Source organism: Pinus tabuliformis, chromosome J, assembly GCF_031772625.1.
Source record: "Pinus tabuliformis cultivar Carrire ecotype Pingquan chromosome J, CPIR1, whole genome shotgun sequence".
NCBI classification, from domain to species: Eukaryota; Viridiplantae; Streptophyta; class Pinopsida; order Pinales; family Pinaceae; genus Pinus; species Pinus tabuliformis.
In genome coordinates this window covers 1,471,543,973-1,471,562,723 of record NC_142295.1, presented here as the reverse complement: position 1 = coordinate 1,471,562,723, position 18,751 = coordinate 1,471,543,973, and the positions used below count along the sequence as shown (strand labels likewise).

Below are 18,751 nucleotides of genomic sequence, written 5' to 3'. Positions count from 1 at the left end.
CCATACCAACATCATCATTACCAAGACAGTCTTCAAAAAGAAGAGTGAGGTGCACATTGAAATTTCCAGGGAAGCACAAAATAGAATCAATGACAACCATGGCACACGAATCAAGTAACCAATATGTAACGAGATACTATCAATGATCAACAACAAAGTTACAAACAAGCATGGGATCAAAGGAAAAGAAAATTTGTGATATGAGATTATCAAGTATTTACACTGACAAGAATTGATTATGGATGGGTATATGGATAACCAACAGTGGAAAAAAGCGAGCTAAAGTTGTTGGAGATCCTATTACTTGATTTCATCATATGTAAAACCTTTGACTTTAAAGCTTCGAGGTTAAATCTTTTCAAAGGAAAGTATTATGTAATGTATGTAATGACTTTAATGGAGTATACAAGGGCATAATGCATGGAGTGTATATGTAAATATTTGGTCAGCCTGGTAGTAAGTCTACATGAAAAATGAGTGACAACTTGTATATGTAATAGAACAATTATAACCCAGACTGATTTACGATTATTCTACTTAGTTGTATTACATTGTTTGGAATTCATCTCCTAAGATCAAAGGGCTTATTTTGTAATTCAACATTGTAACACATTACATACTGCATATTTGTTGAATATATTGTATACTCAGGTTTATCAGACTTTATTGTGTATTATATTCATTGGACAAAAATTTGAGAACTATATACCATAATCTCAATCTGTTATGCACGTATAACCTCAAATATGCCCCAAAGCATGAAATAACAATTTACCTGATTCACGAGTTGGTTCTTGAATCTTTCAGGATGTAATTTCCTTTCAGTGTGAAATTCATATGATACTTGTGCATCCATTCCTGCATCACGTAGATAACCATAAAATAAAGAGCTCAATTGTTTAAATCGATCTTCAAACATGTGTGTATATACTATATATATATATATATACACACACACACACACACAAGGTTTACAAAATAAATTAAACAGTTGTGCTAGTTTTTCTTTATAATAGTTCTTAAATTGTTTTCAATGGAAGCCATATTATTCACTAAAATGTCCAAATGAGTTGTAATTCAATTAAGGATTAAAATTCCATTGTCTTACCTTCATGGGAGACAAATTGTGAATAAAATTGTAGCTACCCCTTGTTGAAAAATGTAACAAGGTTCAGTCTTCATAATGACATGTGTAATTATGATTTTATGTAATTGATGTAAAGAAGAAAATAAAATTATTTTTGTAATGTTTGAATCATGGGTTTCATGATCAAGGAATTTTATTTTATAGTTAAGGCTCCCATTGTGAGCCTTTAGGGTTGGTCATCAAGTCATAAAGTCTAGGGAGTCAATGTCCTGTATTGAAGACATGTTACATATTGTAAAAAGTAATTTTGTTTGAGTCATTAACACTCCAAGACCTCTTCACAAGCACTCCTTCATGTCGGCCCTCAAAAGAAGATGGAGATCTTTCTAGAATGGTAAGTCGGGCCTAACCCATGGCAGAAGTCAGTTTATTCTTGATGGACAAACCACTATATATAGGGCAGCTCGGCCTCACCTAAGACAGAACTCAATCAAGCATCAAGGAAAGGAAAAGAAGTGTGAAGTTCATAAAAGAGGAATCCTATCACCAAGCAAAGGAAAGAAGACCATAACCGAGTTTATTTTTTGATCTATTTTGGGTTAACATACTCCACACGTGCGAGGAATAGGTGATGTCTATTGTGGAAGAAGCCAAGGTATTACAATCACACTTGAAGGTCAGGTCAAGGAGAAAGTTAAGTTGGTTCTAAAACCAAATTACCAAAGGAGAAGCCTCCACCTAGAGCGAACGAATTCAAGATATCATACTTAGTCAAGTACTGCAACTAGGGTTTTCGAAGATGGGCGAAAAGTTGCAGATCTGAACCAAGGGACCGAAATCTAAAGGATAGCCGAGCTAATGGGAGAAGGAAGAAGTTTGACCATTGTTGACTCAACGAAGAAGAAGTTAAATTAAGAAGGCTTGTGACTTGGCCTTGGAGAGGTTGTTGTGTCAAGGGTCTTGGTCTTGGTATTCATCAATTGGAGTCTCTATAAGAAGAAGAATTCGTTTTGGGTTTTCTCTCAAGTTGGAGAGGTTTTGGCCCTGTTTGATCGCCTACATTTTGTGTCTCTTGTCTCTATATTGTTTATGATTTGGTAGATGTTTGATGAATAAGAACACTATAATAATCTAAACAAAAGAGAAGAACCTAATCTAAATAAGTAAAAAGCACTCACAAGCAGTTATCATTAGAAGAGAAATCTTACAATCCTAATGCCCTAGATTTCTCAACATGGTATCAGAGCTAAGGTGACAAAATCAAGGAAAGGGCATCTCATCAAGGGACACTCAAGCATTCAAGGACCAAATCTCGAGGAAGGCATCAAAGAAAATCTAGAAGATCATCTTGAAGTCAAGATCTACAAAGAAGTGTCAAAACCCTAGATCAAAAAAGAAGTCTACGCCATAAAAAGTATTGGGATCCTCAAGTCATCATCTAAAGACCACAAATACCCTGCTCAAGTTGAAGAGATCTACAAATCAAAGTAACTTGAAGACTACTCATCCAAGAGAAGCAAGATCAAGGACATTGTCATCATCATCAAAAGTTCTAAGGAAATCTCCCTCTCGTTGAAATAAGGATTTCATCTCAAAAGAAAATCCTTATCCTTGAAGAAGATCATCCAAGAAGCATCAAGACATCATCAAGAAGTCATCATCAATCATCATCAACAAGGACATCACCATCAAAGGATCTAAAGTGATCTCCCTCTCTATGGAGTCAAGGATCACTCTTGAAGAGAACTATCTTCATCAAGAAGAAGTTCTTTATTATCTATATCATCATCAAATTCAAGGAAGCAGCAAGTGGAAGAAGCACCTTCACAAGTAAGTGTATTTATGTCTACATTTGAATTTGTCAAAATGTATTTTTGCAAGGAAAGCAACAAGTTGGTTGGGGCTTCAAACTTCTTGCATGGAAGATGAGGAAAGATCTGAATCTCATTGAAAATGAGGTCATGGAACATGTTAAGGGATCAATCACCGAACCACCAAAGGAAGATGCTCAAGCACTTGCAAGGATCATGAACAGGGAAGTAAGGATTCATAGGATTCTCATAGAATCCATCAAAGAACCCCTCATCCCTTATGTATCTAAACTCAAAACTGGTAGAGTTGTTTTTCATAAGCACTATAGGAGAAGTTATCTCATTAAGGCAAGAACTCTACAAGCTAAGGACATCAAAAGAAGAAGGAGTAGCCTCATACTTTGTGAGGATATCTGAAATAAGGGATTAACTTCAAGATCTGGGAGAAATAATCTCTGACAAAGAGATGACCATCGTAGTAATAAATGCACTACCAGAGGAATGGAGTGACTTTACTTCAAGCATTTATGGAAAGAAAGAAGCTACTCCATTTAAGGATCTATGGTCACTATGCAAGATTGAAGAAACCAGGTTGAAGGCAAAATTTGAAGTAGGATCACGTGAGCAAAATCAAGCATATGATAAAATGACAAAAAAAAAGGAAAGTTTGGAAATTTTGGTCCCCAGAAAAGAAAAACATAGCTAAGGTGCAATGCTATGGATGTCAAGAATATGGGCATTATAAGAGAGATTTTCCTAAGCTCAAGATGGACAACAACAAAATGGGAAGAGAAGAAGCCCATATCACCAAAGAAGTAGAGGAAGTTGAAAAGAAGAAATCCAAGAAAGAGGAAGTAAAAGATCTCTACTATGATTGAGATAGCCTTCCTCACCTAGTTCTTTTCAAGTTTCTATTTTTAAGTTTTATGTTGTAAAATAGGGCTACCATGAGTATCTAAGGAGCACGATAGGATGCATCGTGGCATCCTAGAAGTATTGAAAGTAAGAGCTTGTGAAATGAAGCATGAAAGATCGCTGAAATAGAAGTCTATGACAGTCACCTATAGAAGGATATAGTTCTTGGTAACCTCATTAGAAGCATAAGTGGTACTTATGAGAAGAAGAAAAAGGCACTCAATACAAAGCTCATCATACATTAGTCAAAAGGAAACACTTGTTGAATGAGGATACTGAAGATTCTCTATTGGAATTTTCATTGGAATATTCACCATTTGAAAGGAAGCAAGTGCTTCAAATTCCAACTCGTAGGAATTCATTTGAGGATGGTATGATGCCAAAGGAAGTAAAGCAGGTCAAGCTATTGAAGCCCTTTCAATCAAGGAAGTTGTTGAAGGAAGTCTAGATGACCTAAAAGGATAATGAGGTATGTATGCTTGTATTTGATAAAATAGAGTCATGCCATATGGTTGCAAGTAACATGGATAAATGTTCAATCTCGAGAGCATGATCAAAAGATAGGATCTCCTCTTTTGAAAGGATGCAGGAAGGCATGGGTCACACATTGACTAGATGAAATCAACATAATATGTCCTCATATGAAATATGAGGTGGTTGACTAAAATTGGAGGAACTCTGATTAGATGTCCCTAGAAAAGAAATGTGTGAAGAAAGAAAGGAAGAGATCATGCAACTATGGAAGAGGCAATCAACATCCAAGGATTGAAATATTTGACTATGATATCTCCATGAAAGATATGAAGACCCTGATGAAGTCTGAAAAAGAAAGAGACCCTTGACAGCATATATCTTTTGGAGATGTGTCAATATGTATGCAGGATGTTGATGCTCACAAGAAGATGTCATGATGAAAGACCATCACAAACGTAACTTTGATTTAATGTTCATTTCTTATTTTAAATAATAATTGGATGGGCTTATGCAGGACTGCCAAGGAAAGAGTTGTGGATGTCTTCCGCAACTAATGCCCATGTGGTAGGATAAAAGATCCTTAAGAAAACATGGCATGAAGAAAGACCATATATGGACTAATGGATCAAATTCCAATGAAAGGAATAATGACATGGATGACTCATGAATGAAAGTGATGGATGGTCTATGCCCTACGAAGAAGTCCCAAAAGATATAGACTCTATGACAAAGAAGAAATTCATGACATCAAAGGAAGGAGTTCTACAAGCAGCTAGTTGTCCCATGATCTCCACCTAAAGAGTTGTTGGAAGCAACTCCCTAGTCAAGAGGGAGCTTGGACAAGTCCCTGATTAAGAGGGAGCTTGCGTACATTCTTTTTATGGAATGGGGTTGTCATCCCTGGTTAACGGGGAGTGACAGATACGGTTCTCTACTTCATGTGTCATGGACTAGACTAGGACTAACAGTTGTAAGGCTTAGTGAAGGTCAGGGGGAGAGATAGACACATCATTCTTGTCTTCACTTGGGAAGATAGAATGGAGGATTGGGTAAGCATCTGGCATTCGATACTCTTTGAGGATGTGGTAGGGCATCCAAGATAAGAGTAGTCGTAGAGAATTAATATCCTTTGAGGACTGGGAATCCAAGATAAGAATAGTCCTGGTGGAACATACTCTAAGAGAACCCGGGAGGGGTATGTTTCGAGAGAGACAATGATGAGAGTGTCTATAAATCATTGGTCTCGCCAGCATTGTGCTCTGATCTTGTGGAGAGATAGAGTTATTAGTCAAGGCCTTGCTATGTGACAATGTTGGAGGATATGATGCCTATACAGATGGGTTACCAATCCGACTCTTCTTATGAGAATTCCTCAGATTGAGAATGTCCAAGTACCTTATGAATACCTCCCTAATTAAGAGGGTGTGTTGAAAAATGTTACTAGGTTCGGTCTTCATAATGACGTGTGTAATTATGGTTCTACGTAATTGACATAAAGAAGAAAATAAAATTATTTTTGTAATGCTTGAATCATGGGTTTCATGATCAAGGAATTTTATTTTATAGTTAATGCTCCCATTGTGAGCCTTTAGGGTCGATCATCAAGTCATAAAGTCTAGGGAGTCAATGTCCTGTATTGAAAACATGTTACATATACAAGTAATTTTGTTTGAGTCATTAACACTCCAAGACCTCTTCACAAGCACTCCTTCATGTCAGCCCTCAAAAGAAGATGGAGATCTTTCTATAATGGAAAGTCGACCTAACCCATGCCACAAGTCGTGATGAAAGGAGAATTTGGGGTAAGGCCAATTTCCCCTTTCTTTATAAATTTCGATCCTGAGGCCTGTGGGTTATGGGCCCACAAACCTATCGGAAGCGTTAATTGATGTGTTTAAGCCTCAGAACCCGGGACCATTCACTCTATCAAATTACACAGGAACTACACGGAAAACACACAGTGCAAAGCACGGTCAGACTTCAAATATTTTACACCCGCGTTCATAATTATCGGCGAGTCCGCTCTCTCGGTCCATTGCTTTTCGTTGCGCTCTCTGATTGGCCGATCTCCGCCACCCATCACTTCCCCGGATCCAACGGTCAATATTCACTCCAATATTCAAACTGGTGCATCAATCCTTCACCGTCAATCTGTGCTTAGTGGATCCGACGGTCCACAACGATTTCGGGTGGACAAGTAGCACGAGGATTAACCGCTCGAAAAGCGGTTTCCTCTCTCCTCCTCACTGCTACGTGTCCTCCACTAAGTGGAATCGGGTGCCAAACCAAATTACCACTTACCACTTGTGACCTCGCCCGAAATACCATCTTCTGTTACGAAACCACTTCTCTCGCGAATTAACTTTCGCGCTCTTCCGTCATGCGATGGCCATCGATCTGTTGATCAATGGTTCTCATTCTTCGTCGCTTACTCCGTTGATCTTCTGCTTATGGATGGATCTCTGCACTTAACATGGTTTCTGCCATACTTTCGTTTAAACACGACATGACATTTTAAATCGCCATTGATCCATACTGTGATCGATGGTCGATCAACACTCCAACACACAGAATAACTCAGAAAGACATATAGACACAGATACGCGGAAATCCATAGAACACGCACTTATCTATTATATACAGCGATTACAAGCTAAGGTATTTCAGCCTTAGAACAAACTCCCTCTCAACTACATTGTATCTATCTCTGTTACACAATTTCTATTATTTGCTCTCTATCTCGTCTCCCCCTATTGAACACGCAGGTTCATCATATATATATAAGGAAACCTTTGGATTGGATCACCAGAAGGATCCGATCAAATCCTTCCATGATTTCCTCTCGCAAAACTCTCAACAACCCTTAATTCTCTCTACAGCGCGCTATATGGATGTATATGAATACATGGCAGATTACATTAATATTTAAGTAAGTCCATCAAATTACTCTGTTTTAATAGATTTGTCCCTTGTGTTGCTCCGATGGTCCATGTCCCCTCATTCTCCGCTTTGGATTCCTCTTTTGATTAAGGAGGGTCAAATGCTCCTGTATCAGACTCCCGAGGCACAAAATTTATGTCCTCCTGGTCATATACTTCTCCTTATCCTTAGCAATTCTACCCACTTCTCAGTGAAACTGCCTCCATGATCTTCTGTGAACTGCAGCCAACCTCTGCAGTAATAGTCTTCCTTTGCTACACGATACCTCACCAAGCTTTCTCCTTTGAGCTTAGTCTTTTGGCATCCTTCTGGTTCTCTTCTCTGGAACAAATTGAGCACACCTTGCTCTACATTGCTGCAAGTCTTCTCACCTTCTGTTGTCGCTATCTGCACAACAGTAAAGACCATAAACTCACCATACTTGAACAATTATATCTCCTTTCCTTCTACTTGCACTCCTTCTTGCTTCTCGCATGAAAACTTTCCCTTAACCTTTCCCTGTTCTGATACCAAATGATGAAAGGAGAATTTGGGGTAAGGCCAATTTCCCCTTTCTTTATAAATTTTGATCCTAAGGCCTGTGGGTTATGGGCCCACAAACCTATTAGAAGTGTTAATTGATGTGTTTAAGCCTCAGAACCCGTGACCATTCACTCTATCGGATTACACAGGAACTAGACGGAAAACACACAGTCGAAAGCATGACCGAACATCAAATATTTTACACCCGCGTTCATAATTATTGGCGGGTCCGCTCTCTCGGTCCATTGCCTTTCGCTACACTCCCCGATCGGTCGATCTCTGTCGTCCATTACTTTCCCGAATCCAACAGTCAATATTCACTCCTAATATTCAAACTGGCACGTCAATCCTTCACCGTCGATCTGCGCTTAGTGGATCTGACGGTCCATAGTGATTTCGGGTGGACGAGTAGTGCAAGGATTAACCGCCCGAAAAGCGGTTTCCTCTCTCCTCCTCACTTGCTACATGTCCTTCGCTAAGTGGAATTGGGTGCCAAACCAAATTACCACTTACCACTTGTGACTTCGCCCAAAATGCCATCTTTTGTTACGAAACCACTTCTCTCGCGAATTAACTTAGCACTCCTCTGCCATGCGATGGTCGTCGATCTGTTGATCAATGGTTCTCGTTCTTCGTCGCCTACTTCGTTGATCTTCTGCTTATGGATGGATCTCTGCACTTAACACGGTTTCTGCCATACTCTGGTTTAAACACGACATGACATTTTAGATCGCCATTGATCCATACTGTGATCGATGGTCGATCAACACTCCAACACACAGAATAACTCAGAAAGACATAAAGACACAGATACGCGGAAATCCACAGAACACACACTTTTCTATTATATACAGTGATTACAAGCTAAGGCATTTCAGCCTTAGAACAAACTCCCTCTCGACTACATTGTATCTATCTCTGTTACACAATTTCTATTATTTGCTCTCTATCTCGTCTCCCCCTATTGAACACGCAGGTTCATCATATATATAAGGAAACCTTTGGATCGAATCACCAGAAGGATCCGATCAAATCCTTCCATGATTTCCTCTCGCAAATCTCTCAACAACCCTTAATTCTCTCTACAGCTCGCTATATGGAGATATATGAATACATGGCAGATTACATTAATATTTAATTAAGTCCATCAAATTACTCTGTTTTAACAGATTTGTCCCTTGTGTTGCTCCGATGGTCCACGTCCTCTCGTTCTCCACTTTGGATTCCTCTTTTGATTATGGAAGGTCAGATGCTCCTGCATCAAGTCGGCTTATTCTTCATGGACAAACCACTATATATAGGGCAGCTCAGCCTCACCTAAGACAAAACTCAATCAAGCATCAAGGAAAGGAAAAGAATCGCAAAGTTCATAAAAGAGGAAGCCTATCACCAAGCGACGGAAAGAAGACCATAACCGAGTTTATTTTCTGATCTGTTTTGGGTTAACATACTCCACACGTGCGAGGAATAGGCATTGACTACTATAGAAGAAGCCAATGTATTACAATCACACTTGAAGGTCGGATCAAGGAGAAAGTTAAGTTGGTTCTCAAAATAAATTACCAAAGGAGAAGCCTCCACCTAAAGTGAAGGAATTCACGATATCATACTTAGTCAAGTACTGCAACTAGGGTTTCCGATGAAGGGCGAAAAGTTGCAGATCTGAACCAAGGGACCGAAATCTGAAGGATAGTTGAGCTAGTGGTAGAAGGAAGAAATTTGGCCATCATTGACTCAAGGAAGAAGTTAAATCAAGAATACTTGTGACATGGTCTTAGAGAGGTTGTTGTGTCGAAGGTCTTGGTCTTGGTATTCGTTAATTGGAGTCCCTATAGGAGAAGAATTCGTTTTGGGTTTTCCTCTCAAGTTGAAGAGGTTTTGGCCCTGGCTTATTGCCTATATTCTGTGTCTCTTGTCTCTATATTGTTTATGCTTTGGCAGTTGTTTGATGAAGAAGAACACTATAATAATCTAAACAAAAGAGAAGGACCTAATCTAAAGAATTATAAAGCATTCACAAGCAGTTATCATTAGAAGAGAAATCTTACAATCCTAATGCCCTAGATTTCTCAACACCCCTATTATCCTTAGTTATTAATGCACTAATTTATTTATTGCATGTTGTTTTTAATTAACTGTGTGTGTGCACCATCACAGTGACATGAAGTGTGCTTAGGAAAACAAATACATCTTTTTGTAATGAATATATATTTTCAAAATAAAATTTTACGAGTTTTCAATTTTGTTGCACAAAGTTCTGGAATGTTAGAATAACAAGAACGAAGGGTCCAAAAGGGTCTAACAAGAACGAAGAAGGGTCCAAAAGGGCTAGAAGCTCCCCATTTCCATGAAACAGTACAGTAGGAAAGACAAAAAAATGTCTAAAAAATCATAAAATAGGGAAATTTTCACAATTACATGGGAGGCTGGTATTTTTAAAATTAACTCTATTACAATGTTTTAAAAACCGTTTTGAAAAACCGGTTACCGGTCAAACCGACCAGTTAGCAAGCTGGCCGGTCTGAACCGGCCAAAAAACCCGGTTATACCTTGCATTTTGCCTTTTTTGGGCCCTAACCGGTGAAAACCGGTCGGTTTAGGACGGAACTGGCCGGTTTGTATCAAACCGGCCAGTTTTTGGCATGCCCACCGAACCATGCAAAAAGGCGGATTTGGTTTGTGGTTTAGGGGTTTTGGGGGGGAGGTAAAGGTGTTTTCCCTCCAAAAACACCCTCTCCAAGCTATAAGAGACCCCTCTCACTCTCATTTGTCTCATACAACTGATTTGGAGTGTTTGTGAGTGTTTGTGAGCTTGGAGAGTGTGGAGTTTTTGCTGAAGTAGTCATCTTGGAGTTGGAGTTGGAGCTATTTTGGAGATAGTGTGTAGCTGTCAGTGGAGTTGCCATCTTCAAGAGGAGGCTAAGGGAGCTAGTTTGCATTTCCAGGTAAGGATTTGCACTTGACCCTTCCACCAATGACCCCTTTCACTATGTTCATCCTTCTATTGGCCAACCATCAAAAGGAACAAAGAGAACAAACATCCAAAGTTATTTCTCATCTTCTGCCAACATTGCCTCTTCTAATCCCACTTCCTCCCAGCCAAGTTCTCAACCCACTTTGGATCAACATTGGAAAAGACAATGCAAAGAAACTTCTCACCAATACATTGCTAGATGGTGGTATGATTCAGATATCCCATTTAATGCTGCTCGCTCACCTTATTACCAAGCTATGTGGGACTCCGTTATAGCTGCAGGAAAGGGCTTCAAAGGCCCTAGTATGCATGACTTGAGGGGAGCTCTTTTGCAAAAAGAGATATCTTCCATTGATGAGTATTTGGTTGATTTTAAAGATTCATGGCTCAAAACAGGTTGTTCCATTATGTTAGATGGATGGTCCGATGGAAAGAACCGCACTATCATTAATTTCCTTGTTTCTTGCCCTCAAGGAACCATGTTTTTGAAATCAGTTTATGCATCTGATAAGGTAAAGGATGCAATCCTTCTATTTGAGCTTTTGGATAACGTTATTCAGGAAGTTGGGGAGCAGCATGTTGTGCAGGTCATCACTGATAATGCCTCATACTATGTTCTTGCTGGAAAGATGGTTGAGGCCAAATATAAGACCATATTTTGGACTCCATGTGCTGCACATTGCATAGACCTCATGCTTGAGGATATAGGCAAAGTGGAGTGGGTAAAAAACACTATAGAGCATGCCAAGTGCATTACAAAATACATTTACAACCACTCATGGGTATTGAACCTAATGAGGAAACACACTGGAGGCAAAGAGCTTGTTAGGCCTGCAATTACGAGATTTGCAACTCACTTCCTCGCGTTGCAATGTCTCAATGGTCAACATAAAAACTTGCAGAAAATGTTTTCCTCTGATGAATGATCTGAATCTCGGTGGGCTCGTAGACCAGATGGAAAAGACACCAAAAAGAAAGTGTAGACACTTATTTTTGGAAAAGGTCTGTAGAGCTTGTGAAAATTACCGAGCCCCTTGTTAAGGTGCTAAGGTTGGTGGATGGGGAAAGATTGGCCATGGGCTACATTTATGAAGCTATGGATCAGGCAAAGGAGCAGATACGGGCAGCTTACAAGGACATGTTAGCTAAATATGGCCTTATATGGGAGATCATTGATAACAGATGGAACAATCAACTCCATCGTCTTATACATGCAGCCGGGTATTTTTTGAACCCAAGGTATCACTACAAAAATCGGCTAGGAGATCAGCATGATGGGGAGGTCAGAGCTGGATTGATTGATTGCTTGGAGCGCATGGTCCCTAGCCATGTAGACCACTTGGAAATACATAGACAGCTTATTATTTTCAATATGGCAAGTGGTACTTTTGGCAAAAACTTGGCAAAGATGGCAAGAGATGTGGACCAACCAGGTAAGCAATTCCAATTTCCATTTTGTTTTTCATTTCAAGTTAAAATTGTTTACGTTCTTTACAATTCAAATTATAAACTAAGTTACTAATTAATGTCTTTTTCTTTGCAGCACATTGGTGGGAGTCATTTGGTGGCCATTGTCCTCAATTGCAAAGGTTTGCAATTAGAGTCCTCAGTCAAACTTGCAGTGCTTCAGGTTGTGAGCGCAATTGGTCTGTTTTTGAGCGCATACACATGAAGAAGAGAAACCGTTTGGAACAAAAACGGTTAAATGATCTTGTTTTTGTGCAATACAACCTTCGACTGAGAAGGAACCAAATGATGAGCAAATCACCTGATCTAGATCCCATTGTGTTGGACGATATTGATCCAACATCAGAATGGGTGGAGGAGACTGAAGATCCTGTGTTTGAGGCTGATTTTGATATCGACATGGCTTTAGCGGGGGATGAGGCAGATGATGTGGCGGCATCAGAACCAGGATCAGTAGCGGCATCAAGGAAAGGCAAGGAACCAATGGAAGGCACTAGTCGTGCAGGTCGACAAACTCGTGCTTCCATTAGGTCCACTTCTATTGTCATTGATGGCATTGATACTGAGGTTGCAGATCTAGTGACCAGACTGGTCCACCTAATGAACCAGTTTACCGACCAGACCCAGACTGGTTTGGTCTAAACGAACTGGTTTTTAAAAAATACATTAAATAACTAATTTTTAATGAAGCAAACTATTTTTAAGATTTAAAACCATGATTCCAAGCCAATAGAGACAAAATATGCAAAGTTTGCTCATTTATATACCATGTAAAGGTGAATATATCAAAATGGCACCAAGTGCAATACATATCATCGACAAAATAGCAAAATACATAACCAATGAGGCTCTAAATGGCCTATAAATTCCAAAAACAATGTTGCAAGCTATGAGGACATTGGCCTACTACAAGTCTACAGTGTACACATGATCAATCATCAAGTTCATCACCACTACTAGCCACAGGATCATCATCAGGAGCTACATAGACATCACCTGGTTCAAAGCCTGAGGATGCCTCAGCCTGATCTACAACCTTAGTAGCAATGCCACCAATAACAATAGAAGTGGACCTAATGGAAGCACGAGTTTGTCGACCTGCATGACTAGTGCCTTCCATTGGTTCTTTGCCTTTCCTTGATGTCACTATTGATCCTGGTTCTGATGCCGCCACAAATCTGCTTCATCCCCCGCTAAAGCCATGTCGATATCAAAATCAGCCTCAAACATAGGATCAGGATCAATAGAAGTGGACCTAATGGAAGCATGAGTTTGTCGACACGACTAATGCCTTCCATTGGTTCTTTGCCTTTCCTTGATGCCGCTACTGATCCTGGTTCTGATGCCGCCACAAAATCTGCTTCATCCCCTACTTAATCCATGTCGATATCAAAATCAACGTCAAACTCACAAACACTCATAAATACTCCAAATCAGATGTGTGAGACAAATGAGAGGGAGAGGGGCCTCTTAAAGGCTTGGAGAGGGTGTTTTTGGAGGGAAAGTACCCTTAATTTCCCTCCAAAACCCCTAAACTACCTTGGAAAAGCCACACTGTGAGTCCTCGGTGGGCATGGCAAGTAGCCGGCCGGTTTAGGACAGAACCGGCCAGTTTGCTACAAATCGACCGGTTCCGTCCTAAACCGGCCGGTTAGGGCCAAATTCTCGCCACAGCGCCTCCTTAACCGGGTTTTTCAGCCGGTTCCAACCGGTGGCCCTACTAACCAGTCAGTTAGACCGGTAACCGGTTAGCTAGGTCAGATTTAAAAACTATATCACATACCCTCATACGTGACAGAATCTAATGACAATGTTGCAATCCCACTCCTGCCCCGTAGGGCTAGCTACGAGGCTAAGTGGTTTTATGTTGCCTTGGAGTTTACCTTTCTCAGCCTGAGGTGAAATTTCAAGCGCTAACATATTGGCGACCATACTGGGGAGAACAAATTGTTTGTGGATTGATGTGTTTGTTTCATAAGTCTTAGACGGAGCCTGAAGTTATGCCAGGTAGCCTTCGAAACGCTTTTGCCTTGCATTAGCGGAAGTAGATAAACGTTGCGTCAGTCAATCTCCGTGAGCTTGTGAATACAACACTTCATTTGCATTTTACCCCAGTACATGTATCAAGTTCAGATCTGATTGTTGATAGTGGACAACGATCAGACACTTGAAAGGCTGAAATCATTCACTTGGCGACTCTAAATCATTTTCGAGATCAGATCCAAAGACTCCACTGGAGGATGATCCTGACCAGCAGAAACATGAAAGGACAACATGGACAGATCAGGTATTCAAGTTGGAATTTCATCCAAGACATTTTGTTCTTTGTCATAAATTATTTCTTCTCTTTTCCCAAGAATGTCAAGAAGGCTTTGCAAAGTATACTATGCTTGAGAAAAGATCCCCGGCCTGCAGTTGATTCTTTCCCTTTGAAGATTGTGAATACCAAAGATTTGCATACCTTTGAGCTTGATCAAGACCTTTCTTCTAAATTTTGTGACGACCATCTTCAAATTGATGAGTCTCAAGCAACCAAGACTAATTCTATACCTGCTGTACATACCCCTACACCTTGTAAAATTCCAGATCGGTATAAACCTCTTGTTTTACCTCCTGTTCTTCATGCTTTCCCCAAAAACTATGATCTATACTTGCCGAGGTTTGATGGTGAAAGTAAGAATGTCAATGCTGAGCAACATGTGCAGAATGTTGAGAATTTTCTAGATCTTTTTGAAGTTGATGAAAAAGATGTCAGTTTAAGGCTTTTTGCTCTTTCTTTGCAAGCCAAAGTCAAGAGTTGGTTCAAAGCCCTACCTGATGCGAGCATCTCAGATTTCCAACAGTTTGTCAAAGTTTTTCTCGATAGGTAGATGATCGGGCAGAACCTTTTCTTGATTATAGAAGAGTATAACCAGCTGAAAAGAATGCCAGGGGAGACAATACAACAGTTTTCGGCCAGACTTAACCAAGTTTATTATTCGATGCCAGTTGATATAAGGCCTCCTAGATCTGCTCTCTTGCACTATCTGGGTGCCTTTGATCCGGAGATGGAGTTTCAGCTGAGAGAAAGGGATATTGCAACGCTTCATGAGATGCAAAACGGTGCAGTAAGTGTAGAGGCTCATCTGTTGATCCGAAGGGCAAGGTTGAAGGAAGAAGAGATGAAAAACATAGATCCGGAAAAATCAACATCTCTAGAGGTAAAGCTTGACATTTTGGTAAGTGCAGTGGAAAAGATGATGGACAAGATTAACGCAAGGAATGATTATGATGTTCAAGCTCATGGCTTGCTGATTGAAGAAGAACAAGTTGATGATCCAAAACATTTTGTTTCTTATCCTAGTTGTCATAGATCTGATAATGATTGTTTTGTAGATCACCTTGGCAAAGAAAGAACTGTTGATATGACCTGCATGCTTGATGATATGTTTTATACTGATGATTTGCCTCAGTTTGATCAGTATGATGATAATTATGTTCTCCAAAAAGAAGCTAATCTTGCGGACGAATCAGTAGCTAGTTTGTGGGAGGAGGAAGTTCATTTTCAGCAGTTTGAAAACAATGTTCAGCCATCACATATCAGCTATGACAGTGATGAGGAAAGTGCAGCAAAGTTTGAAGTAAGTGAAGGATCTTTACCTTTTTGTTTTGATTCATGTCAGTTCATTAGAGACAACTTCCATGAACTTAGAAATCAGCTGTCAACAAGTCTTGATCTAGACCATCTTGAAGGCAATAAAAACCTTGTTTCAGACTTCTCATATTCAGATTTGCAGCCCCCAAATGCCATTGGTTTTCAAGTTGCAGATGAAGGCATGGAAGCTGACATATTTGATCAAATGATACAAGAAGGTTCCCTACCATTCTGTTTTGAATCATTTCAGTATTTGAAGGGAAATTTGCATAGTCCATCTTCAGTGAAGAATGAGCAGCATGTAGGCAATCATGTAATCACAATGGAACCAATAGAAATGGGATTGCAGCAATCTTTTCAAGTTTTTCATGATCCAATAGCAAATGTTTTGTATGAGGTTTGCAGTCAAAGTTTTTCTCCATTGTCTATATGTGAGCTTGAAACATGTGCTGATATGAACTTGATCCGACAGTCGGTTTCTTTGTCATTTTCAGCAAAGGTCTCGTCACAAGGCTCAAATCAAAGTTTGCATTCATGGTATGAGGAGAAGAGAAATCCATTGGATGAGCTAAGTTCTAGTGTGATTGAATTTCATGATCCTTATGCAGTGTTTTTGGAGGCGGATAGAGAATTCATATCATTCAACGGATCTGTTTCCAAATTGTCATGGGAGTTGCCTTTCAGTAGTTCTCTTTTGTTGTTCATAAGTGAGCACTTGCAGAGAATTCGAACAGCAGATGGGATACTTACTTGGTTGCATTGGTTGTTTCATTTCACTTGATCAGGTGATGAATGAAACTGTTAGAGTAGGTTTTGATGAATAAGCTCCATTTTGAGCATCATTTCTAGTTTGTCGGTTGTGTTTAAGTATTGAGTCAGTTTTTAGTTGAGTGAGAGTCAATTTGTGTTGTCAAGTCATCAGTTTTTAGTCATGCATTTCAGCTTGAGTTTTTGAATCCATTGCCAAATGGTTGGAAAACACTGGTCTGCTCTCCCAGAGGTCTAAGGTTCTTGGCATCTCCAAGGAGCTACCATCCCCATTGGAGCCAATGTTAGTGTCAGTCTTTCCAGCCTTCCTCCAGTGATCAAATATGCTCTTACAAAGTGGTCTCAGAGTTTCCAAGTCAAATTTTGTCATTTCAAAGAGTTTTCAAGCAAAATTTGGTCACTAGGCATTAGGTCTAGGGTTTGCTCCCACTCTTTTCAAAGTTGCTCAAATGTCAATCTATGTCACTATTCAGCTGAGTCTATCATCATTCATAGGGTTTTCATTATCATCTCAGTGTCTAATGAGTCATTTTACACCTTGTCCATGCTTCAGTTGCGCCCAGGCAAGGTCATTTCCCTCTCCTAGGGTTTTGAAGGCAATTTCTCTTGGACGGTCAAATCATCGGCAAAACTTGTATCCAGATGTTCATACACCTTCCCCTATCCTTCATATACCTTATCAAATGCTTCCCATCACTGAGATCCCCCAAAATCCTCATTTTTGGACAAACCCTAGTTTCTAGCTACAACCTGGAAATTTTCTAGGTTGGGCCTGTGTTTTGCCCTTTTGGACCCCTTCCCCTCACTCAATCTCTGAGATTCCACTTTCCCCTGCTTCCTAACATCCCTCCCCACTCCCAAAAATTTCCCCAAGAATTTAGAAGCCCCCTATCCCCTTCATTTCGCTCCATTTCGATAAAATTCCTTGTTTCACACATCGGGGCAAGTCGCACTCAAATGATGTTCCAGAGCAATAAAAGATGAATTTTGGAAAACTGAGAGAGGTTTTTGTCCACAACATGCCAAAGAAGAAAAACCTCCTTCACTTTTTGCACAGGTGTCATGGTTTTAGAGAAATGTCAAAATTGCAATCGCCAGATCCAAGGAGGTTGGCCAAGGCACTAAAACGACGGAAAAGGCCCGATCCACTCCAAATTTTGGCCAAAGCCTCTTTGACTGAGCATGGTACTTTATTGGGGACTCCCAGCCCAAATTTCAAGAAATTTGGAGAAAATTTTGTCAATTGTGAATTTTTTGTGCCAAAAACAGGTTTTCTCCACCAATGGCGCGCGACCCTTTCGTTTGGCAACTCCATTTTGGAAAAACTCAGCATTTCTGGATTTGTCATGGAAAGTTACACTTGCTCAGCCATTACCAAGAAATTTCACCAAGTTTTGGGCCTCCAGAAAGTCAAAAAACAAGCAAAAAATGACTTTCTGCCACATTTTTGACACACAGGAAGCAGTCTTGGGAGATTGCAATTTTGGAGGGGCAAATGACCACCAAATTCAGAAATTCCACTTGGGTTGGAAAGTAGACATCCAGACCTTTCCAACAAGCCCACTTTTGCCTCATTTGGACACCTGGAAGTGCCTCAAAAGTGCCTCCAAAGGCGCGCGACCCATCAGGCAGTTTGCACAGGAATTCAACCTACAGCTCAGCAAAACGCAGTTTTGACTGGATTTGACTTTTTGGAGTTGATTTTCATCCTCCTTGTTGTAAATTATGTAATTTTATGATGTTTAGACATTTATTTATCTCTTCTAGAAGATTCATTCATAAGATAGGTAAAATTTAATGAATGAATTGGTTTCCTAGCTTATAGAGGCAAGTTGTTTTCACTGCCTAGATTTTAGTGCTCAGTTTAGAATTGGTTGAAACAGCTCCTAGAAGGATGAGCTCGACCCCTAGAGGCAAGGAAAGGTGTTAGCTTGCCTATATTATGTATTTTCTTAGTCATTTTCAGAGGTTGGAGGGTTGGACTCTTGAGGGAGAGGCTCTTGTTGTATTACTTACTGTATCTCTGCAATTTTGGCAAAGGAAGAAAGACCAGGGTTTTGCAGTCATTCTTGGGATTCTTGTGGTCACATGTGTTGATGGTGTGTTTCTCTTTGTACTTGTAAGTGTGTTATGTGAATCATTTCCTTACTTTTCCTTCT

At 39.9% G+C, this 18,751-nt stretch overlaps 1 protein-coding gene across 3 annotated transcripts in view; it reads right to left on the bottom strand.

The window, feature by feature from the left end:
• LOC149232929 (diacylglycerol kinase 1-like) overlaps positions 1–18,751 on the bottom strand; it is a 289,276-nt gene that overhangs the window by 93,827 nt on the left and 176,698 nt on the right. For all 3 annotated transcript variants that reach the window (XM_089379555.1, XM_089379556.1, XM_089379554.1), the window contains exon 8: positions 776–858. In XM_089379555.1, the coding sequence (XP_089235681.1) occupies positions 776–858 (83 nt within the window). The remainder of the gene's footprint in view (positions 1–775; positions 859–18,751) is intronic.